The sequence below is a fragment of the Ornithorhynchus anatinus genome, chromosome 1 (genome assembly GCF_004115215.2).
Source record: "Ornithorhynchus anatinus isolate Pmale09 chromosome 1, mOrnAna1.pri.v4, whole genome shotgun sequence".
Classification (NCBI taxonomy): Eukaryota; Metazoa; Chordata; class Mammalia; order Monotremata; family Ornithorhynchidae; genus Ornithorhynchus; species Ornithorhynchus anatinus.
The window spans coordinates 72,975,310-73,000,682 of record NC_041728.1 but is presented as its reverse complement, the minus strand read 5'-3'; the positions used below and the strand labels follow the sequence as shown (position 1 = coordinate 73,000,682).

Sequence of the window (25,373 nt, the reverse complement as noted above, 5' to 3'; positions counted from 1 at the left end):
ATGACAGAAGAGTGGGAGATGTGTGGGATCATTCCTTGTGCTTTGCCTTGCATTCTGATCCTGAAGCAGCGTGGCTTAGTGGAAGGAGTCCAGGCTTGGGAGTCAGAGGTCATGGGTTCTAGTCCCAGCTCTGCCACTTGTCAGCTGCGTGACCTTGGGCAAGTCACTTGACTTCTCTGAGCCTCAGTTACCTCATCTGTAAAATAAAGATGAAGACTGTGAGCCCCATGTGGGACAACCTGATTACCTTGTATCTACCCCAGTGCTTAGAACAGTGCTTGGCACATATTAAGTGCTTAACAAATACCACCATTATTATTATTATCTCTGGGAGTTTGTACTTCCATTTGAAAAAGGAACAGTAACAAAGTAACTGTTGTTAGCTCTCAAGTGCTTAGTTCAGTTCTTGCACACAATAAGCACTCAGTTGATAGAAAAAAACTCTGGTCATCCTGAACCAGATGACAGGAAGTATGCTCCTTAGGCCCAGAGTAGTGATGAGAGCAGCAGAGAAAATTAGGGAGACAATGAAGGAAGATCTATTTCTCCCCTACCAATAAATCCTACTGCTATTTTCAGAAACCTCTATGAATTATCAGACTTGATATTTCACTCAGGCTCAGCAGGGTTCTCTAGCCCAGTGGCACTTTCCATACAGGAGTCTAACCTGCATTATATTTAATGCTTGTGTAGACACACATATATTGGGGAAAACAGAACAGGAAGATTACCTTTATGGAATTACCCACATCAACATATGATATTAAGTGATTCCTGCATGTACTAAATGCTTGGAAGACTGTAATAAGACAGAGTGGGTAGACATATTCCTTGCCCATAAGGAGCTTTCAGTCTAGGATGGGACATAATTTAAAGGTGTGTACATAAGGGCTATGGGGCTGAGGGTAGGATGAATATCAAGTGCTTAAAGGGTACAAATCCAAGTGCAGAAGTTACACAGAAGGAAGAAGGAGTAGGGGAAATGAGGGCTCCAGCAGTGTGGCGTAGTGAATAGAACACAGGCTTGGAAGTCAGAAGGATCTGGGTTTTAATCCCAGTTCTGCACTTGTCTGCTGTGTGACCTTGGTTAAGTCACTTTACTTCTCTGTGCCTCAGTTACCTCATCTGCAAAATTGGGATTAAGAGTGTGAGCCCCATATGGGGCATGGACTGTGTCCAATCTGGTTAGCTTGTACCTCCCAGTGCTTAGTACAGTGCTTGGCACATAATAAGTACTTAACAAATACCATTTTAAACAAACGCCTCTTGGAGGAGTCGTGGATTTTAATAAAGCTTTAAAGGTGCAGATTATGGTGGTCTGTTGGATATGAAGGGTGAGTTCCAGGCTTGAAAGAGGATATGGGCAAGGGGTCAGTGGTGAGATAGATGAGATTGAGGTACAATGACTAAATTGGAGTGGAGAGAAGTGTATGGGCTGGGTTGTAATAGGAAATGAGGCAAGATAGGAGACCGTAAGGTGATTGAATACTTTGAAGCCTATGATTAGGGGTTTCTGTTTGATGCAGAGTTTGGTGGGAAACCACTGGGAAACATGAATTGAATTTTTTTTGGAAAAATGATCTAGGCAGCGGAGTAATGTATGAAGTGGAGTTCTAGACTGTAAGCTCCTTGTGGACAGGAAATGTGTACCAATTCTGTTTTACTGTACTCTCCTAAGCAATTAATACAGTGCTTTAGCACACAGTAAACACCCCCAAAATATGATTGATTGATCTACTAATTGGAGTAGGGAGAGAGAGTAGGGAGGTCAGCAAGGAGGATGAAGTAGTAGTCAAGGTGGGTTATGGTATGCACTTGGATCAGCACAGTAGCAATTTGGATGAAGAGGAAAGGGTGGGTTGAAGTGATGATGTAAAAGTAGGACCAACAGGATTTGATGATAGATTGAATATGTAATTTGAATGAGAGAGATAAATTGAAGATAATATTAAGCCTACAGCCTTGTCAGACAGGGAAGATGGTGGTTCCATCTGCAATAATGAGAAAGTCAAAGGGAAGACAAATTTGGGATAGGAAGATGAGGAGTTCTGTTTTGGATATCTCAAATCTAAGGTGTTGGTGGGACATCCAAGTAGAGAGTCCTGAAGGCAATCCATGACAATTTTCTGGTTGGGTGATGCAAATGAGGATGCCAGGACAGTTCTTTTTCAAGACTTCATCACTTCAGTTTCATAGGAAGAAAACAAACCCCTCAGGGACATACTGTTGGAAGGAAGGCACAGCCAGGGAATTCTTTGAAAATAGAAAGCCTTCCCTTTTCAACCAAGAAAATCAGCTTCATGCTCTGTGATTCTAGGTTTCTTATGAAAAGAGACAAACTAGCCCATTCATTAGTAATGGTGCTTATGTTTCCCTTTTCCTAGGGGTTAATTGTTCTGACTGTCCCTCTATGTTCTTTGATGTCCAGGGTTGTCCTTTCACTAAATCACCACCATGTAAACCTGTGTGTATGTGCAATTAACTCTAAATAATAATGATAATAATATAGTATCTTTTATAGAATCTGCTATCTCTTGGTATGGTGCTCTGCTACCAGCAAGGATTCAATAAATACCATTGGTGATATCTGTTAAGTGCTCACTGTGCCAAGCACTTTATTTTATGCAGGGGTAGATACAACATAATCAGGTCAGACCCAACCCCTGCTCCACATGAGGCTTACAGTCTTTCCCTGCCTTCCTCCCTCATCCTATTTTTCACACTCTCACCCTTTCCCGAAGCAGCTTCAATAGCTTGTGGTTCCTTCGGAGTTAATGCTCACCGTTCGAGAAGGGGAGGAAAAGGAAAGGCAAACTGAAAATAAAGGAAAGGTGCCAGAGTGTGTCCAGTGTTTCCACAGCTTGTAAGGGTTTTGGAGCATTAGATAAAATTTAACCCTCTCTTCCCCTAGCTGTTTTCTTTTCTCTGCCCCGGGCTTGCCCTTCGCAGTTGCAAACAGGCAGTGAGTGGGTGGCCTCTCCCTTGCTGCGATTTGTTAAGCATTTACTCAGTGTCAAACCCGGTACTAACTGCCAGGATAGATACCAGGATCAGACACAGTTCTTGCCCCTCATAGGGCTGACACTCTAAGTAGGAGGGAGAACAGGTATTGAATCTCTATTTTGCAGATGAGGAACTGAGGCACTAAGAATCAGGAGACGCGGTAGTCTCTTAGAAACTCGGCCAGAGAGCAAGGACCTGAAGGAGGAGGTATACCTCGCTTTAGAGCATGCTCAGTGGCGAGATGAGGTTGCTGATGAAACGGATTTCAATCCACCCAACCTTTTCTTCCCCATCTCCCAGCGGGCGGAGCCGGGGCGGGGAGACGGGCCTCCGAGCCAGGGACCAGTTGGGGGACTCAGCCCAGCGCCGCGATGGGGAATGTGCCATCCGCTGTCAAGCATTGCCTTAGCTACCAACAACTCCTCCGAGAGCATCTCTGGATTGGGGACCCCGGGGCTGGGGTCCTCCCCGCCCCTGTGCAGGTACCCCCGTCTGCACCTGATGTCTCTGTCCCAGCTGGGTACCCTCCCTGCATCCTCCCCCATCCCTGCATCCTCCCCCATCCCTGCATCCACCCCCATCCCTCCATCCTCCCCCATCCTTGCATCCTTCTCCATTCCTGTATCCCTGCATCCTCCCCCATCCTCTCTCCGATTTCTCTCCCTTGCAACAGCTGATGCCATTAGGCCCCACCCCTCAGCTCCCCACAAGACTCCCACCTCCCTTTCCCTGGCCTCCCCGTCCTTAAAAACCGCGGCCCGAATCCTAGTGGATACACGGACCTGAATTCCTTGTCATCCTATAGGTTTGGGGGCACCTCCTTTGGAATGGCGATATCATTGGTATTTGTGGCTGCTTAACCGGCACTCCCTAAGCAGCTGGGGAATGAGAAGGATGAAAAGACATTCCTGCCAGCTCAGTCCTGTTACTTAAGAACAGATTAACAAAGGCATTAAATTCCTCTCAGTAGGATGCAGAAAACAAATGAATCCTATATTGCATGTGACGGAAACATCCAGTCAGCCACCCCCAGGTGCTGAGCATGGTAGAGGCGTTGCAGAGTCTGGGGCTAATTCAGACAAAAGGATTTGAGAGTAGAGGATTAGGGGAATTTGCACTTTCTGGGAAAACCAAGGCTGCCACTGAATATACATGTATTCACAATTCTGGTGGTGGGCACAATCAATCAATGGTATTTATTGAATATTTGCTGTGTGCAGAGCACTGTAATAAGTGCTTGGGAGAGTATAATACAGTAGAGTTCACTGACCCGATCCCTATTTACAAAGAGCTTAGATGAGCAGCATAGTCTAGTGGATAGAGCACAGGCCTGGGAGTCAGAAGGACCTGGGTTCTAATCCCAGCTCCTCCATTTGTCTGCTGTGTGACCTTGGGCAAATTACTTAACTTCTCTGTACCTCAGTTAACTCATCTGTAAAAAGGGAATTAAGACTGTGGGCCTCAAGTGGGTCATGGACTGTGCCCAACCTTGTAGTAATAATAATAAAGGTATTTGTTAAGCGCTTACTAGGTGCCGAGCACTGTTCTAAGTGCTGGGATAGATACGAGGTTATCAGATTGTCCCACTTGGCGGAGCCAGGATTAGAATCCATGACCTCTGACTCCCAAGCCCGTGCTCTTTTCACTAAGCCACACTGCTTTAACCTCAGTGTATCTACCCCAGAGTTTACCACAGTGCCTGGCACAGAGTAAGCACTTAACAGCGTGGCTTAGTGGAAACAGCCCCATCTTGGGAGTCAGAGGTAATGGGTTGTAATACTGGCTCTGCCACTTAATAATGTTGGTATTTGTTAAGCGCTTACTATGTGCCGAGCACTGTTCTAAGCGCTGGGGTAGACACAGGGAAATCAGGTTGTCCCACGTAGGGCTCACAGTCTTAATCCCCATTTTACAGATGAGGTAACTGAGGCCCAGAGAAGTGAAGTGACTTGCCCAAGGTCACACAGCTGACAAGTGGCAGAACCGAGATTTGAACCCCTGACCTCTGACTCCAAAGTCCATGCTCTTTCCACTGAGCCACGCTGTGTGTGACTTTGGGCAAGTCACTTAACTTCTCTGTGCCTCAGCAACCACATCTATAAAATGGGGATGAAGACTGTGAGCCCCATGTGGGACAACCTGATTACCTTGTATCAACCCCAGAGCTTAGAACAGTGCTTTGCACGTAAGAAGTGCTTAACAAATACCATAATTATTATTATTAAGAAATACCATAAAAAGAGCTAGCTAGAGATGGTTGTTGGGTCGATTTTCTCAGGGTATTGTTGGAAGGCATGCTGGAAGAGCTTGGATTTGAGGGAGGCTTTTTATAGGCCCCCTTCTGCAAAATGGGGATTAAATCCTATCCCCTCCTACTTAGTCTGTGAGCTCCATGTTGGACAGGAATTGTGTCCAATTGGATAACCTTGTATTTAATGGCATTTGGTAAGCACTTACTATGTGCCAGGCACTGTACTAATCACTGGGGAAGATAACAGATCATCAGGTTGAATATAGTCCCTGTCCCACAAAAGGCTCGCCATCTTAATCCCCATTTTACAGATGAGACAAAGAGAAATTAAGTGATTTGTCCAAGGTCACATAACAGACAAGTGGTCCATATGGGTTTAGAACAGGTCCTCTCACTCCTAGGTCCATGCCCTTTCTGCTACGCCACACTGCATCTCTTGTATCTATGCCAGCATTTAAAACAGTGCTTGGCATGTAATGAGTGCTCAATAAATACCATATAATTATTTGAAAATCTGAAGGCCTGAAGTCTGGCCAATTAAGGAGTGAGAGTGAGCTCCAGGCCCTGGGGACAGTGTAAGCAAGTATTGAAGATAAACAGACCTGGGGTAATAATAATAATGTTGGTATTTGTTAAGCGCTTACTATGTGCAGACCACTGTTCTAAGCGCTGGGGTAGATACAGGGTAATCAGGTTGTCCCATGTGAGACTCACAGTTAATCCCCATTTTACAGATGAGTTAACTGAGGCACAGAGAAGTTAAGGGACTTGCCCATAGTCACACAGCTGACAAGTGGCAGACCTGGATTCGAATCCATGACCTCTTTCTGACTCCCATGCCCGGACTCTTTCCACTGAGCCAAATTGGGCAGCTCAACTTTGCCTTTCCCTAAAGTTTGAGGAGAGCCTGTCCAATGAGTGAATAGGATTTCTTTACTTCAGTTTTGCTCTTTCTACAGGGACTCAGGAGCTCCTGAAGGCCATGAGAAACCTTTGCTTCACCCAGAGTGCTTCCAAGAATCCTATTGACTCGGTTACCCTGAACTGAGGAATCGATCAATCAGAGATATTTATCGAGCATTTAATTTGTGCAAAGCACTGTATTAAGTGAATTGGGAGAGTACAGTATAACAGATTCAGTAGCCATGCGTCTTGCCCACAAGGAATTTACAGTGTAGAGGGGAGGCAAACTTGCTGTACCAAGTTGATTGAGTGCTTACTGTGGGCACAGCATTGGCCTAAGCATCGAGAGAGTATGATACAATAGAATTGATGTAAATGCCACAAGAAGTCTAGAGGGGAAGACAGACATTAAAATAAATTACAAAGATACAGTATCTTTGTAATTTATCTGTTTTAGATAAATGGTAACACCATTTGGCCAACTGATATGTAACCAAGTTACACTTGGTGATAATTAGATACTTGTAATTATATAGTTATAAATATAATTATATATTTATCTTTATAAATGGTGTAGATACAAGGTAATCAGGTTGTCCCACAGGGGATTTATAGTCTTAATCCCCATTTTACAGATGAGGTAACTGAGGCACAAAGAAGTTAAGTGACTTGCCCAAAGTAACTCAGCTGACAAGTGGCATAACTGGGATTAGAACCCATGACCTCTGACTCCCAAGCCCATGCTCTTTCCACTAAGCCACCTTGCTTCTCACAATTATCACCAAGTAACACCAAGTATCTAATCCTTCTACACCATGCTGCCTTCTCATCATACTGTAAACTCTTCATGAGCAGGGAATCTTATTTTCCAATTGTGTGTCCCCCAACACAAAATACAGTATGCTCTGCTGACCAAATACTGATGCTGATAAACAGTGATGCTGGTGTTGAACACTACTGGGGAACCCTGCCTCTTGCCTACCATGTGACCTTGGGCAAGTCCTCTTTGCCTCAATTACCTCATTTACACTGTGAGCTCCATGTGGGACAGGGATTGTATCCAATCCAATTATTTTGTATCTACCCCAGCATTCAGTACAGTTGCCTGGCCTATATTTAGTGTTTAACAAATTCCATTTAAAAATAATAATAATAATACAAAAAACACTTGTAGAAGGAGATTGAGTGGTGATCACTCCCATACCTGCAGCTGCAAAATGAAGGCCCAGTTATGATCATTCTTATGCCAACCCTGGACATAGGATCACTATTTGGCAGTATGGCCTAATGGATAGAGCATAGGGCTGGGAGTCAGAAGGACCTAGATTCTTGACTCTGACCCTTGTATGCTGAGTGACTTTGGGCAGGTAACTTTACTTTTCTGTACCTCAGTTAACCTCATCTGAAAATAGGGATTAAGACTGCGAGCCCATGTGGGAAATGGACTGAAGCCAACCTAATTAGCTTATATCTACTCCAGCGCTTAGAAGAGTGCCTGGCACATAGTAAATGCTCAACAAAAACAATTTTAAAAAAAATCCCTGATGGCTACAGTACCAAACTAGGGCATGGTTGGGAGCAGAGTCTCACATAACTGCCAGGCCAGCAAGGTGCTTGCCTGTTCCTGTCACTGAATTAGAAAGCAATCACAGCAGGGCTGTGTTTCCCCACTGCCTCTCCAGGGGTAATGGCCTCTTTTGTGAAAAAACTGTCTCAACATAATGAATAGCATTTAGCACACAGAGATGATCTTTTTCAAAGAAGCTGCTACTGAAGCTAGGATCCTCTGTATATGTAGGATTGGGAAGGTAGGGGTTCATCAGGTTTGAGTTGTGAGGTAGCAAAATAAAAATAATGATATTGATGGTATTTGTTAAGCACTTACTATGTGCCAAGCACTGTTCTAAGTTCTGGGGGAGATAGAGGTTTATCAGGATGTCCCAAGTGGGGCTCACGATCTTAATCCCCATTTTGCAGTTGAGGTAACTGAGGCTCAGAGAAGTTAAGTGACTTGCCCAAAGTCAGCTGACAAGTGGCAGAACCAGAATTAGAATGCACGACCTCTGACTACCAAACCCGTGCTCTATCCACTAAGCCATGCTGCTTCTCAGAAGAGACAGTGATATTAACAGTATATGTCACCTACAGAGTCTTTATTTTATTTGAGGTGAGATTTCTCTTGCCAGGAATTTCTTAAGGATTGTTGGCCTTAAAAGAGGAAAGATTGGGTTGAATGTGTCCTTTTGTTTGCTAAATAACACTAAGCACCGATCCACAGCACTTATGTGCACACCTTTACCTTCTGCTATTTTATTTAGAGAAGCAGCGTGGCTTAGTGGAAAGAGCCCGGTTTATGAGTCAGAGGACGTGGGTTCTAATCCTGGCTCCGCCACTTATCTACTGTGTGACCTTAGACAAGTCACTTAACTTCTCTGTGCCTCAGTTCCCTCATCTGTAAAATGGGGATTAAAAGTGTGAGCCCCACGTGGGACAACTTGATTACCCTCTATCCACCCCAGTGCTAAGAACAGTGCTTGGCACATAATAAGCATTTAACAAATACCATTATTATTAAAGCATATTTACTGAGTACTTACTGTTTCACTGTCAGTAATTTATTCTAATATCTGTCTCCCTCTGTAGACTGTAAGCACTTTATGGTCAGGGCCTGTGTCTACCAACTCTATTGTATTGCACTTTCCCAAGCCTATTTAGTATGCTGTTCTGCACCCAGTAAACACAATAAATACTATTGATTGATTGATACATTTAGGTTTTGAAATACTTTGGGAACAAACTACCCCCCTTCTTAATTTCTTCAGTTGAAATGATTCATAAATCATACCTCTCCCATTTTATTCCCAAATAATAATAATAATGGCATTTGTTAAGCGCTTACTATGTGCGAAGCATTGTTCTAAGAGCTGGCACTAAATGCCTCTCTAATGTTCCCCCATCAGATGTGTTGGGACTCAAAAGGGCAGAACTAATATCTTATCAATTGATCAATGATACTTATTGAGTACTTACTATGTCCAGAGCACTGTGCTAACCCCTGAGGGAACAGAGTTGGCAGGCATGTTCCCTGTCCACAAAGAGCTAACAGTCCAGAGGAGGAGCTCTTCTGTTCAGGTCATCATCCAATGTGTGCTGTTTCTTAGATCCCCAAAATGCCTTAATTCCTGCTTTTTATATTCCATCTGACTCCTCTGCTTGCTTCAGTAATGTCTCCCTTCTGCTCAATGTCACCTCTCATTAATAGAAAGTTCTTTGCAAGGGGTTTTGCATTATTTAAACTTTCTAAATCATGTTTCCTGGAATTCAAGCAGTAGGGACATGCAGGTGGCAGTAGAATTCCAACTCCACAAAAGTGCCTTTATTTTAACACTATCACCACATGAAATCAGCATTTCTTCCAGTCTCTTTGGTGAACTTTATTAACAAGGGGTGGGGCTTGTGAGCCTTGGCAAATAGGACCGGCAGGAAACCCTGAAGAGAGGGTGTCTGTCAGACTCTTTTCCTTTTGGGTTTAGTTCCAAATGTTTTTGGATATTGAAGGAAGCCGAGTGGCTCTCTGCCACCGCTTTCTTGCATCTGTATTCCACTGGGTGAACAGGCGCTGGAATCCACTCTTTCATTCCTTACTGAATCGAGATATTTTTCCCAGCTAAAGAGAAAATGGACGTAGGTTAACTTAATAAAAAAAAAAGAACTAAGAAGTTGTAAGTAGCACTTGTTTCTTGTGACTTTTCCTCATGTTGTATGTGTTTCAAAACTTGGATTAGATGGAGGTTCTGAAATTTGGGGCTATGGTCAGTTTTAAAAGCTGAGAATTATTTTCAGGTTCTTGTGAGTCCAATAGTGTAGGGTTCTGTTTAAAGGACCCATGAAAAAAATTTCCTTATACTCTGATGCTTCCCCTATTTGTAGTTGTTTTAACACTGGTATCCTCTACTAGACTGCAAGCTCCATGAGGGCAGGGATCTTCCCTAACAACTACTGTACTCTTCTGGGCACTTTGTATAGTTTTCTGCAAACAGTAAGCATTCAGTCAGTCACTCATTGAAGAAATATATGAAGTTATCTAATATTTCACTCACTATAGTCTGTCTTCATTTAGTTTGTCCCTGATTAATAGAAACAGTTTCTTACTTAACTTATTCTTCTGAATTTATGTCCCTAGAAAAATGTATTAAAGTGAAAACTGTTGTTAAAGAGGAAGGATGCAGTTACATATGTGTGAACTCAAGGGGCTTACAACTTCAGCATTATTGATTGAACTGATTTCCAGGTTATTTGTTAAATGTTCTGGATTCTTTTTTTCAGATTCTGAGATTTAAAATTCTGTTGCTACCCTAGGTTCTCAATCTAAACTACAAGATAGAAGGAATACATAGCTAGGACATTTGACTGTCTCCTTTACAATTTAGCTGTTTTGGAAACCACCCTACATTAGAACTATCCTCTGTCACCCCCAATGAGATGCAAAGAAATGCATTTAGATAATTTTTTCAGTAATTTTGAAATATTTTTTAAAGGTTTGTAGAATGCAGCAACTAAAAATGACATCTCCTCAAATCTCAGGAAGGAAAACTACATGCTCTAAATTAAACCTGCACCCGAACAGTTGTGAGAGACAGAGTTCCAATCTGCCATAGAAACCACAGACATTAGAAATGTCGAGAGTATTATTAGTATATGTGTGCATTTTTCCCCAAGAGACATTACCATAATCTACTTCTTATCACCGAGAGGGAGAATACTCAACTTTGTTCATTCTTAATTAATTTAGCAACTCTAGAATTAACAGCTCAAATATGAATAAGCTGGTACCATGTTCTCCTGAAGTTGTTTGGTGATGATAAACATTTGCAGCTCCTTAAAGCTTTCCCTGTAAGTCACTCCCTTTCTGGTAATAACATTTCTGCTGTATGTCTTTTAGCACGCTTTAGCATGTGTGCATCTTTCTGCCTGAACTGAACCTGGAACTCTGCAGAGAATGGAAAATTTTGACATGGACTGTGAAATGAATGGGGAATCCATAGAGCCATTTGGGGATCAGAAAATGCAATTTTTACCCTTTTACATCTGGGAGAAAATATGAAGATTTCTACATATGCTATAGTATTCAGTGCTGTGGGCAGGCTTTATTGGAATAGTCCAAGTGAGAAGAACATGATTAAAAGTTTCCAAACATTTCAGCTTCAGGCAGTAGTGTTATAGATGGCCACTGGGAAACCTGAACTAAAATACTCAAGAATGAGTCAATTTCATGAGGAGTGGAATACAAGGCTGTAAATCAAGTGATTTGTCAGTTACGATTTGATGGCTGAGGCACAGATTATCAACTGATTTTCCTTCCTAAAATTTTGTTTGCAGACGTGCTTACCACTCAATGTCTCATTGCTACTGGAAAGAGGACTAGACAAACCTCAGAAGATTTGCTTCTTCTCCCAAGCCTATCAACTATCTCAACTATCTGTTCTCTTTCGCATGTCACAATCTGTGAGCTGTCTTCCTCTATGTGAAAATATACCCATCCTCAAGGTAGTATAACTGGGAGAATATGAAAGAGGACAGTACTTGTGAAGGCATTTTTTAGCTCTTCAGAAGAAGTGTGCTATGTAAATATGAAATGGTCCTTAGTTTGTAAGCCTTCTATGCCTTAACTGTCAAGAAACAGCGTGGCCTACTGGATAGAGGATGGGCCTGGGAGTCAGAAGAAACTGGATTCTAATGCCGGCTCCACCACTGGCTGCTGTGTGACCTTGGGCAAATCACTTAACTTCTCTGTACCTCAGTTACCCCATCTCTAAAATGGGGATTAAGATTGTGAGCCCTATTCAAGCACTTAGTTGAATAAATACAATATACCATTAATAATGATAATAATTTAGGACATGGAATGTGTCCAACTTGATTAGGTTGTATCTACTCCAGGACTTAGTACAATACCTGGCACGCTGTAAACACTTAACAAATACCATTAGAAAAAAGATTCCATAAAAACAGAAATTACCAAGCTAGTAAAAATAATGAGACAGGAATCTCTTATTAGTTTATTTTCCTACTAGAGGCTTATCTAATTATTGGGATATGGAAGTTAATTAGTTAAGTAATTACATTTTAATAATTACTTAAACTGAATATTCCTCTGCAGAGACACAGAAAGGGAATAGCTCTGGTATTTAGAGAAACTGAAGAGAAAAATATGGACTTCATTCCCACGTGCAGTGGCCAGTAAGTTTTGCAATGAACTGCCCAGAAACTTTTGTTTTGATATTTCCATCTGCAGATGTTCCCTGTTTTTGTATGGAAATGGTGTTTGGTATGACTTTCTTGGAAGGAAGGTGTTATAAAGATTTGGAGTGCTAGACTTGTGGGTTGAACAGCCAAGAGAATGATGATGGAATGTTGGTAAAACTCTGGGGATTCTTCTTCGGCATTCTGAGAAGAGCAACTTAAAGGGACTGGAGCATTTAGTTTGCAGGCAGATGGTTAAGAAGAGATTAGATGGAGGTGTGAAGATGGATGCAGTGGGAGGGAAGTGCTGAAGGAATATATATAATATGGAACAGAGGGATTATGGAAAAGTCTTAACAGAGGAATCTTAGATCACAGCTGAGCACATAAAAACCTGGAACTGATGTTTGGATGGGACTGCCTTAAAACAAATCACGGTGTTCTCATAAAGCCCAAACATGGCGTGAAGTACTTTTCTGAAAGAGAATGGCTAGAGATAATGTCTCATCATTCAGAATAGTTGGAAGTCATTGCTTAAAATTGAAAGATAACCTCTTGTTACACCTTCTAGTCTTATCCTGATTACATTGGATAGGTTGCAAAATCCAAAGGGAGCTACAAGTTTTGGAGAATGGAAAGTTAAGCCTCTGATCAAACAGTGTTGTTCTTAGCAGCTTTGAGCCATTACAGTAACTCTTTGCTACTTCCTTCCTTCTTTTTCTTTCTTTTTTTCTTCCTTCCCTCCTTTCCTTCCCTTTCCTTCCCCTTTCCCTGCTTTCCTTCCCTTTTCTTCCCTTTCCCTGCTCTTTTTCCCTTTCCTTCACTTTCTTTTCCTTTCCCTCTGTTCCTTCCTTTCTTTCCTTCCTTCTGTTATGGTATCTGTTAAGCACTTACTATGTGCCAATCAATCACTGTTCTAAGCAGGGGGCAGGGACAAATAAGTCAGGTTGGACATAGTTCCTGTCCCACATGGGGCTCATAATCTAAGTGTCAAGCTCAAAATTTGGGGGGCAGAGTTCCTGGTGTGTAAAGAGGCTGGAGCAGAGGGGAGGCAGAGCCAGAGATGAGAGGAAATGAAGAGGCTAGAAGCCTTACTACCACCTCCATATGCCCAAACAGTATCAGCTAAGCTTAGCCAATCAGTATTCCACCCCATAGCTTGCAAGGTGGCAGGGCAGTAGGATGAGCTCCAGCATCATGGTGCCAGCAGCAGGTATGTCGACCCCTGGACCACATCCTACCACTGACCTGGAATGCCCTCCTTCCTCACATCCACCAAACTAACTCTCTTGCCCTCTTCAAAGCCCTACTGAGAGCTCATCTCCTCCAGGAGACCTTCCCAGAGTCAGCCCTCCCTTTCCCTCTGCCCCTCTTCCCCTCCGCATTCCCCCTACTCCCTCCTTCTGCTCTTTCCCCTTCTCCCCACAGCACTTGTGCATATTTGTATATATTATTTATTACCCTATTTTGTTAATGATGTGTATATATCTCTAATTCTATTTATCTCGATGGAATTGACGCTTGACTACTTGTTTTGTTTTGTTGCATATCTCCCCCGTTTAGATTGTGAACCCTTTGTTGGGCAGGGATTGTCTCTATCTGTTGCTGAACTGTACATTCCAAGCACTTAGTACAGTACTCTGCACACAGTAAGTGCTCGGGGAAGCAGCGTGGCTCAGTGGAAAGAGCACGGACTTTGGAGTCAGGGCTCATGAGTTCGAATCCCGGCTCTGCCACTTGTCGGCTGTGTGACTGTGGGCAAGTCACTTAACTTCTCTGTGCCTCAGTTCCCTCATCTGTAAAATGGGGATTAAGACTGTGAGCCCCACGTGGGACAACCTGATTCCCCTATGTCTACCCCAGCGCTTAGAACAGTGCTCGGCACATAGTACGCGCTTAACAAACAAATACCAACATTTAAATAAATATGATTGAATGAATGAATGAGTACTTTCAGGTGGTAGCAGTTAGCCCTACTCCAGACCTCATTGTTGTGAAGGAGCTGCAGCCTGCTGGCCACAAAGGACCCACCAACCCCTCTTGCCAGCTGCTAAGAGGCCAGATAATACATTTCAACTGTGTGGAATCCAGGCTGAGGCATTTGACAGAAGCCATAGCCTGTGAGTTGGCAGTGGCCGAATCTGTCCTGGAACCAAACTTGGAAATGACACGTGGGTCAGCCCCGAAGGCCCCTGGTAGCTAGGTGCAGGTCATGGGGTAGGACCAGTAGACTATATTACCAATCTGGGTGCTGTGCACCTGCATCTGCCTTACCCTCACACCAGTAGCATCCCTCTGGCCCTTCTTCTGTGGACACTCATAGATTGCAAAAAAGGCTCATCTGGGGAAAGTTACGACGCCCCATAATCTAGCCATCACATGTAACTAGGTCATGTTTCCTGGGCAGCAAGAAACCTGGACCCCCTCCAGGCTCATTCCTAGCCATGCTTGCTTCTAGATTCAGGGTGTTTCAGGTAGAAACATTCATAGTCTGTTGGCAGCTAAAGCTTTAAGGGGAAAAGACATACTTTTTTTCTATGTTTGTGAAAAGGAAAAAATACGCTGTGTTGCCCAGCATAGCTCAAGCATTTAGAATAATGAATCAATGGTATTTTTTGAGTGCTTACTGTGTATAGTACTAAGTGCTTGGGAGAGTACAATATAACAGAGTTGGTAGGTATATTCTCTGCCCACAAGGAGATTACCATTTAATATGGGAGACAGACATTAAAACAAATTACAGATAAGGAAAATGACAGAGTAAACTTATAGGTATGGGCTGGGGGTGGAGTGAGGATTAAAGTGCTAAAGAACTACAGGCTCAAACACATAAGTGACACAAAAGGAGGGATGAATAGTGTGGGGAAATAAAGGGATTTGTCTGGGAAGTCCTCTTGGAGGAAATATGATTTCAGTAGGGCTTTGAAGATGGGGAGAGTGATGATCTGTCAAATGTCAAGGGGGAGGGAGTTCCAGACTAAAGAGAGGAAGTGAGTAAGAGGTCAACAGTGAAAGAAAGTAGATAAAGGTAAAGTTACTATGTTAGTATTAGAAGAGCAAAGTGTGAAGTGAAAGATGAATGAGGTGAGATATGATGGGGAGAGCTGATTGATGTGCCTTAAAGCCAATGCCATAAGGAGATTGATTTTCAACCATCAGAGGTTTTTAAGGAGTGGGGAGATATTCATAGAATGATATTTTAGAAAAAATGATCTGGGCACCAGAATGAGATATGGACTGGAGCACGAAAAGTTTGAAGGCAGGCAAGTCTTAGAGGAGGCTGATGGAATAGTCAAGGCGAGATATGATAAGTGGTTGGACCAACATGGGAGCAGTTTGAATAGAAAGCCATGGATTTTAGAGATGTTGTGATGGTATAATGGACAGGATTTGGTGACAGACTGAATATGTGGATTAAGTGAGAGAGATGAGTTTTGTTTAATGCCAAAGTGTGGCTTGTGTTACCGGGAAGATAATGGTGCTGCCTACAGTGATGGAAAAATTGTGGAGAGGACAGGGTTTGGGTAGAAAGATGAAGAGTTGTGTTTTGAACATGTTAAATATGAGTTGTGAGACATCCAAGCGGAGGCATCCTGAAGGCAGGAGGAAATGCAAGACTGGAGAGAAGGAGAGAGGTCAGGGACAGAGAAGTAGATTTGGGAGTTATCCATGTAGAGATGTTAGTGAAATAAGTGGAAGCAAATTAATTTTCCAAGGGGGTGGGTAAAGAAGGGACCTAAAACACAATTATAGGGATGGAGGCAGAGAAGCCAGCAATAGAGACTGAGAAGGAGCAGCTAGAAAGATAGAGGAGAACCAGGGGAGGATAATATCAGTAAAACCAAGGTTCGAGAGTGTTTCAAGGAGAAGGATGTGGTCCATACTGCCAAAATCAAGTAAGAGGCCCTAGGAGGATTAGGATGGAGTAGAGTCCAGTGGATTTGGCAAGAAAGAGTTTATTGGTGACCCTATAGAGGTTAGTTTCTGTGAAATTGGAGACAGTAGATGCCAGATTGCAGAGGCTCTAGATAAAATTAGAAGCAAGAAAGTGGAGGCAGTAGTTGTGAATGTTAGGAAGGAACTTGGGCAATAACTGAAGCATGCCAAGGGGTCAACAGAGGGATATTACTACTATTACTATGGTATTTCTTAAGCAGTTACTATGTGCCATTCACTGTTCTAAGCCCTGGAGTAGGTACCAGATAATCAGTTTGGACACAGTCCCTGTCCCACAGCAGGTCACATCCTAAATCAGAGCAACACCAGATATTGAAACCCTTTCTTACAGTTAAGGAAATTAAGGTCCAAGGTCATATAGCATGTAACCGGAGGAACGGAATTATAACCCAAGTCCTCAGATTCCCAGGCCAAATCTCTTTCCATCTGGTCATGTTGCTCCTCCGTGGGAAACTTGGGAATATAAATTGTAATGGAGACAATGCCCAGGAACCAATAGGTTCACTATTACTACTACTCAAATAATATTTATGATATGTATTAAAGCATTTCCTAAGTGCCAAAGCCTAGTGCTAAGAGTTGTTGTAGCCATAGACTATTCAGATGAGACACAGCCCCTATCCCAGATGGGTGCTCACAATCTGAGAGATAGGGCGAGAGCAGGATTCTGATCCTAATTTTATAGATGAGAAAACTGAAATCCAGAGAGATTATGTATTTTTTACAAGGGCCCATGGAGAATTTATAGACTGTAAGTCCACTGAGGGACAGGGTTTGGGTTTTATTCCCAGATATTTACTCTTTCCCTGTGTTTGCATACAGTAATCACTTAAGAAATACTATTCCTACTTCCACTACTACAGTGAGAGAATAGGGATTAGAACCTGGGTTTTAAGACTCTCCATTCTATTCTCTCTTCACTGGGCCCTGCTCCCTCCCAGCACTATGGCCTTAAAATTTTTTGGAGGTTCTTCAGCCTTTCTCCATGCCTTCATTTCACATAAATCATTCCTGACACGAGAAACTATCCAGAGAAGTAAATTCCAAACTCTTCTCACTAACGCTTTACTTTGTTTAATTAGAAAATACTTCCCCAGCACTGATCTCTCATGAGCAAAAATAATTTTTCTTTCCATATGACTTATGACCATCTGTGACTAATACAACTGATCCAAGACCGGTAGAGTTTGCTACAATGTGGGTGAATCTTTTCATGGTTCCTAGAGTTCCACTACTGTGGAAAAGCTTTTTACTGGAAGAACATTGTGCCTGCCTAGCTTTGACTTGTTTGATTATCTCATGTTTGGGTGGGAGATGACAAAGGAATGTTCCTGGGTGGATGAGGCACCATTCAGCATTCTCAAACTAATGTTTCCATATCTTTGCTCACCGGCTTGCTCTGATAGCATAAAGCTACAAAGAATTGGAGTCTCAGAAATTACATTATTCTTTGGTGTGTAGGGTCCCTTGGTTAAGCTTTCCAAGATATACATTTATTTAGCATTTTTAAAAGTTCAATTTAAGGATGTCTTTAATCATTTTTTCCATCTTACTGTCTCATCTCTCCTTGCTAAAAGTCATTCTCCTTATCCTTTCCCCTCAATACACTCCCTCACTAACTTTCCCATATTAGTCAGTAGCACACTTTCCTCCCATCCCATAAGCATACAATCTTAATGTCATTATCAGCTCTTCACTATAAACAACCACTGCTAAATCCTACCAATTCTTTCTGCAGAACATTTCCCAGATCTGCCCCTTCCTATATGTCCATATTGCTGCAACTCCTCTGGCATGAGTTCTGATCTTGTCATGGTAGACAGTAGCATTGGCCTTCTCATTGGTCTCCCAATCTCCATCTTACTTCCTTTCCATTGCTGCCACATAGATCATCATTCAGTCTCTATCAATTTTCTCTTTAAAATCTTTCAATGATTCCTATATTTCTACTTCAGAAAACCTCTTCACAATTGGTTTCAAAAATCAGGCTCCATCTTACCTATCTGCTCTCTTCTCCTGTTCTACCTAAAATCATTGTTTTATTCCTCCCAAGCTAACCTTCTAGATATATCTTGCATTTACTCTCCCACGTGCAACTCCTTGCTTATTCTGTGTTCCCTTCTTCTAAGTCTCTCCCTCCCCACATCAGCCAGATCACAGCTCTCCCCACATTCAAAGTTATCCTCTTCAAAGCCTTCCTCCACCTCTTCCAATAAATTGCCCCCAATTGATTCCTTAGCACTCTGAGCCATTTCATCCCTTCAGTCGCAACATTGCTAAAATCTGCCCTTTCCTTTCCATTCAGAGTGCTACCATGCTGATCCAAACACTTATCTTGTCCCACCTCGACTACAGCATCTGCCTTCTCACTGTCCTCCTGGCCTCCTCTATCTCCGCACTCTAATCCATACTTCACTCTGCTGCTTGGTTATCAACAAAATTGTTCAGTCTATCATGTCTCCCCATTCCTTAAGAACTTCACGTGGCTGCACATCCACCTCCACATCAAACAGAAACTCCTTACCATTGGTTTTAGAGCACTCAGCTTGCCCCATCCTACCTCTCCTCATTAATCTACTACAGCCTAGTCCACACAGTCCGCTCCTGTAACGCCAATTTGCTCACTGTTCTCCGATCTCATCTATCTCACTGACGACCCCTTTTCTACATCCTCCCTCTAGCCTGGAACTTCCTTTCCCTCTGCATCATCTGTACACTTGGATCTGTGATCTTTGGACATGTCATTCATTCAATTGTATATTCACCCCACCCCCAAATCCTACAGCACTTACATACATATCTTCAAATTGTATATTATGAATTATTTATTAATAGTAATGTCTGTCCCCCTTTAGACTGTAAGTTTATTATGAACAGGGAATGTGTCTACTAATTCTGTTGTATTTTACTCTTTCAAGCACTTAGTACAGTGCTCTGCACATAGTAAGTACTTTATAAATACCATTGATTAATTGATTTGGTTAATTCTAGCTACTGTGAATTTTTAATGGTATTTGCTAAGCACTTACTATGTACCGGACACTGCCAGACACTAAGTGTTGTGGTAGATAGAGAAGCAGTATGGTTAAGGTGAAAGAGCACAGGCTTGAGAGTCGGAGGACATGGGTTTTAATCCTGGCTCTACCACTTGCCTGCTCTGTGACCTTGGGCAAGCCACTTAACTTCTTTGTTTTTCAGTTACATCACCTGTGAAATGGGGATTAAGACTGTGAGCTCCACATGGGGCAACCTGATTACCTTGCATCTACTCCCAGCACTTAGAAGAGTGTTTGGCACATAGTAAGTGCTTAACAAATACCATAATTGTTATTATTGTATAGGATAATCAGGTTGGATTTAGTCCATATCCCAAAAGAAGCTCACAGTCTTAATTTACAGATGAGGTAACGGAGGCACAGATAAATTTAGTGACTTGCCCTAGGTCACACAGCAGACAAGTGGCAGAGCCGATATTAGAACCCAGATCTTCTGACTCCCAGGCCCATGCCATTTCCCCTAGGTCACACTGAGGACTCGAGAATATAAGTCCTTTAATTTATTTATTTATCATTTTTTACTTCTATAGTTAAAATTTTGTTATATTTATTTCCCCCATTAGAGAATAAACTGCTTGTAGACAGGGAGCATATGATTTAATTATTCTGTGCTTTCTACGCAAATTATACGATGGACCATACTAAGTAGGTGCTGAATAAATGCAACTACTACTACTTCTCTATCTGTCACCAACTTCTCTCCCCTCTTCAGCCTTAAATTTAAGCTTCTTGGGGTCCAAAGACTATGCCTAATTGTCACCTATGTATTTTTTCCAACTGCTTAGTATGGTAAAGCTGTCCCTAAGGTAACATTGATGTTTTCCTGGCACCTTGATATGGTCTCTGCATTTTGACCAATTACAACTCTTTGTAGTAAGAAGAGAATCCTTTTGTCTTGTTTTATGCTGTCGAGTAGTCTCTGACCCATAGCGACGCCATGGACACATGTCTCCCAGAATGCTCCACCTCCATCTGCAGTCATTCTGGTAGTGTATCCATAGAGATTTCTTGGTAAAAATACAGAAGTGGTTTACCATTGCTTCCTTCCACACAGTAAACTTGAGTCTCCTCCCTCAACTCTTTTCCATGCCGCTGCTGCCCGGGACAGGGGGATTTTGACTTGTAGCAGATTGCCTTCCATTAGCTAGCCACTGCCCAAGTTTGGAATGGAATAGGTATGCCTCTGCTTGACTCTTCCTCCTGTAGTTGACTGGTGGAGTATTGGAAACTCTCCAAGTGTGACCCTGAGAGGATACCAGAATCCTAGTTATCTAGTAATCCATAAATTTGGTTTCCTATTTAATGTCATGCTTCTCTACTGACCCATGACTTCAGACATCTGAAGATTATACCTGCCATTTTTAGGCTTTAATCTAAATGCTTTATCAGTGTCGGTTCTCTGAGAAAGGGCTTCCAAGGAATGGGGAATAGATTACATTTTTTAGCACTTAGAATGTTCAGACTTGGAGTTTGGTTCATGCTTACTAGGAATATCTTGAATGTATTTTAGATTTTAAGTAAAATCAACTAGTCAATTAATGAAATTTATTATTAAGCTCTTACTGTGACAAACACTGTACTTAGGCACTTGGAAGGGAACAGTAGAGTTGATATATATGCCCACAGTGAGCTCTCAATTCAGAGGGGCAGATAGATATTAAAATAATTTAACAAATATTTGGGAATCTGTAAACTAAGCAAAAATAGGATGGAGGAAGAGATACATTAAATATCTCATTGTTTGTTCAGTTTCTTTTATATCTATTAATACCATCTTTTGCTCATTGCATAATTTTCACTTGAGAGGCACAATACTTTCCAGGGTTATTTAAGGACCAATCAAATTATATAAAGTGATTATCAAGGCTTCCAAATCTTTTAAATAAACGGCATGTGAGTGTGCTAGAAAGAAAGAGGGGACATTTGATAAAGGCATAATTTGTTAAATTAAATGAGGATCTACTACAGTTTCACCGACATATTGAAGAGTATGAAGTAACTGAATCTGTACTCTTTGAGCACTTGACATTCACCCCACCCTCAACCCATCACTTATGTACATATCTGAAATTTATATTAATGTCTGTTCTCCATCTAGACTGCTAGCTCCTTCTGGCCAGGGAGTATGTGTATCAACTTGTATTATTATCTCCCAAGCTATTAGTACAGCGCTCTGCCCACAGTAAACACTCAATAAATACCATTGATTGATTGATGGCAAGTGACCATTCTATCCTTAGAACTTTAATTTGTGCATGTGGCATCATTGGTTTTATCTTATAGTTCATTTGATTGATAGGAGAACGTTTTCTCCCCTCAAATTTTCAACAAGCAGTTACTATTACTTCTGCTTCATGTACTGCTCTCAGTTGCATTTCAAATTACTGTCTTTTTTCTGGCATTATTTAGTTTACATACTTTTACTGTTCAGAGAGTTCATTGACAGGGTTAGGATTGGAAACTGAACCCAGTTGATGCTGCCCATAATGGGAAAAGACTCTTTAAAGTCATTGGTGCTCCATTCAGAAAGATGCTATATAATACATGACATTATTTGGATGCTGACAAGCACTGTATTAATAGAAGATAAATTGTTCCTATATCAACAATAAATCCTTTCACAGCCATTTTTTTTACAAGCAGTTAGATTACTAATGATGTGCAAAGCAACTTTATTCTGTCCCTCATAAAATATTAGAGAAGTGTCTCACCTCTGTAGGTTAACTTTATTCAGAATAACCTGTTTGAGAAGCTCCAGTAAAGATTAGGTGCTATCGTAGGAGCAGCCGTAGGAACTGTCAAGATAATTGATGGTTTGCCCAAAATGTTTGCCCTGGGTCAATCAATGTACATTACTTCATGCTACTTGGCTCACCACATGACTTCCTTATTTCTGGTTAGACTTCATTCAGCAGCCTGAGCCCTCCAACTGCTTAACACTTTCTGTATTAATTTTAGACTCTCTTTTAGTTTTCTTCATAACTCTTCATTTCTTTGCCTCTCCCTCTTGTCCCTAATATTCCTGTGAGACCCTGTGTACCAAGAAACAGATGTGAGTCAATATCTTTATTCCTTTCTCCAACATTTAGTACAGTGTGTGGGGCACAGTGTGTTAAACAAATGTCATAAATATTAAGTATATAAATGAATAAATAAGTACATTTACAAATGTGATTCTAAATGTGGGCCTGCATTACTTTTCATCAAGTTGCATTCAGTTTTCTCTTCTGTAGCCCAGTTGAACACCCCCTTTTCCAGCTATGTAATTGGAGAGAGGTTTCTTGCTGAAATCAGTACAATGTGCGGTTCAAGTGGATGAAATACTCACCTTTGAACTGGTACACATTCATAATGACACAGACCACTGCCCGATCAAAAAAGCATGTGCCACTGCCCATGATTTTGTACAGTAACACCATATAACATAGCAGACCAGGGGACCAAATGCTTTTGGAATTATGAATCTCTGCCTGCCACCCTATTTGATGAATGATTACACTTCAATGTTACAATTCCTAGCCAATCCTCATAGAATTTGATTCTCTCCAAATGTGAATACTGTGTAAGGTTTATGGTTGTTGGGATTATGTGGGCCAGTTCAATCACAGAAGTTGTAGAGGTGGTTCAAGAGGGTAAGAGGCAGCCCCCTACCCACCTTATCTCCTCTTCCCTTCCCCAAAGCATTTCCAGAGTTCTTGCTGAGCTTTTGGTTTCTTTAACTCACTGTTGGGAATGGAAAGTCCCCCACCATTTTAAGTGAAAAACAAACAACAATCCCATTTCTGGTATTTTACTATGATCTTATAGCTCCCTAAGGTGGTTTTCATTTAACAAGCAAGTCATCTTTTAATAATCATTTTAAAATGTACAGTCCCCAGTGCTGAAGGCTCTAATTTGATTTTGATCAAACATGGCTGTCAACTGCTTGAAATACCCTTCTGTGTCGCCTTGACTAGCTTCCTTTAATCGTCACCTTTCCCAGCTCCACAGCATTTAGGTACATTTCTGTAAATTTATTTATATTAATGTCCATCTCCCCGCTAGACTGTAAGCTCTTTGTGGGCAGAGAATGTGTCTGTTATAGTGTTATATTGCAATCTCCCAAGCAGTTAGTACAGTGCTCTGCACACTAAGTAAATATAAATGATTGACTGACTAACCTAATGAAGATTTTGTACCAAGATTCTCAAGTCCAAACTGTAAAATGCAATTAGAACACTGATATTCCTTCCTGGACAGGAACTTGAAGTTTATCCTGGAACAATGCTGAAGACGTCTACTCAGATGACCATTGACATATTTTGATCATTTTTAAAATTTTTTATGGATGGGTAATTACTGTAGAACAGCCAGTTGGACATGAAGCTCCCAGACTATCTAATAGCAAATAACCGAGACCAAAATCCAATTAATAAGCAGACCTAACCAGCAGAAAACCCTGCTAGATATGCAGAGGAATTAGGGAAAGTTGCAGCTTAAACCTAATTACACATTCCAATAGTTCTCTTAAACTTTGTGGCTGAAGGGTCACAATGACTTTATAACTACCTTATTATGAATGGCTCATTACAGTTTCTATTATAAACCACTGTTTTCAGCAATTTATAAAACAGAGAAATTTTTCCATGATGTATTTTGGCATAGCACATCCCAGTCTGGGAAATTCAGTTTTTTCCTGAATTTTTTTTTAAAGGAAATTAATTTGGCAGAAGGCAAAACAATCTTAATGGTTATAACTGTGTCTGATCTTTGGCAAAAGCTGAAGTTTGAGGGGAATAAAACTCTTGACATTCAAGTCAATATTTTCTTTAGATTTCAAAACCTAAAAAGTTCTATGCACACCATTTAGAACTAGAGATTGGTTCAAAGAAAGGTGGGACATTTTCCTGGGAAGTGGGCAGAATGGATTAGTAGTTTTATTACAATGAAATCATTAATTAAAGAAATGATAAAATGAAAACAAATGATTTATTTTCCATAACATTTATTTTATATTGAGACATAGTTATTTCCTTTTTTAATCCCTTTTTAAAAACTTTATTTAGAAGTTCTGGTTTGGGAATTCATTCTCATTTTCTGTTACAGAAAGACTATCATTTTTCATTAAAAATTGATAATTTTATGATTCCTCATGCTTTATATTCACTACATCTGGCTCTTCAAATGCTCTTAAGAGAATTTCTATCTAGTTTAAGGAGATTTATTTCACTTATTCCATTTTAGTAGACCTCAATTTCAGTCCACGACACTCATTCATTCATAAGATACCTGTAGTATTTGCCTTAATAATAATAATCTGGTGATTTTGAACTACAGATGGGCAACTATAGTGCTGAATTATTTCTGTAAAGAGAGAGATAGTGCACAGATGAGGAACACTAAGCTACGGATAGCTGAATTTAACCTTTCTATCTGAGGAGTTTCAATTTTTATAGGAACCAGCTTGTCCTATGATCCTACATTACTTCATTTAAACTTCTTAAATACTATTGACATCCAACAGGCAAGTACAACTTTTTCTTATTTCAGCTAGTGGTTCAGGTAAATTTAGAGAAAATACATTTTTCAAAAAAGTTAATAAGGTTAACCCCATGATATTGTGAGCCATATTCCTCAAAAATGTGATAGTTCTCTGTTGTGGGTCACATTTTCTCATAGACTCCGATGTTATAAAATAGAATCTGTTCCAGGACTTCTGAAAAAGTGATATGAATTCCCTTTACATGGTGTGTGTGTGTGTGTGTATATACATGTATATATATGTACATATATGATACATATCATATAAAACAGCAATCACAAATATAATGATTAGACTGTAAGCCCGTCAAAGGGAAGGGACTGTCTCTGTTACCAATTTGTACATTCCAAGCGCTTAGTACAGTGCTCTGCACATACTAAGCACTCAATAAATACTATTGAATGAACTAAGTTATTATTAAATGTTTAACATTAATGAC

The 25,373-nt window shown here is 41.1% G+C and overlaps 1 protein-coding gene across 7 annotated transcripts in view; it reads left to right on the top strand.

The window, feature by feature from the left end:
- Positions 1-3,283: 3,283 nt before the first annotated feature.
- The window catches only part of HMGCLL1 (3-hydroxymethyl-3-methylglutaryl-CoA lyase like 1), a 181,977-nt gene continuing 159,887 nt past the window's right edge, over positions 3,284-25,373 (top strand). For 5 of the 7 annotated variants that reach the window (XM_029073987.2, XM_029073973.2, XM_029074003.2 and 2 more), the window contains exon 1: positions 3,286-3,485. In XM_029073987.2, coding sequence (XP_028929820.1) covers positions 3,375-3,485 — 111 coding nt within the window. In that variant the 5' untranslated portion in view covers positions 3,286-3,374. Of the gene's footprint in view, positions 3,486-25,373 lie in introns of all 7 variants that reach the window. The other 2 variants (XM_029073980.2, XM_029073961.2) reach the window with 2 other exon arrangements.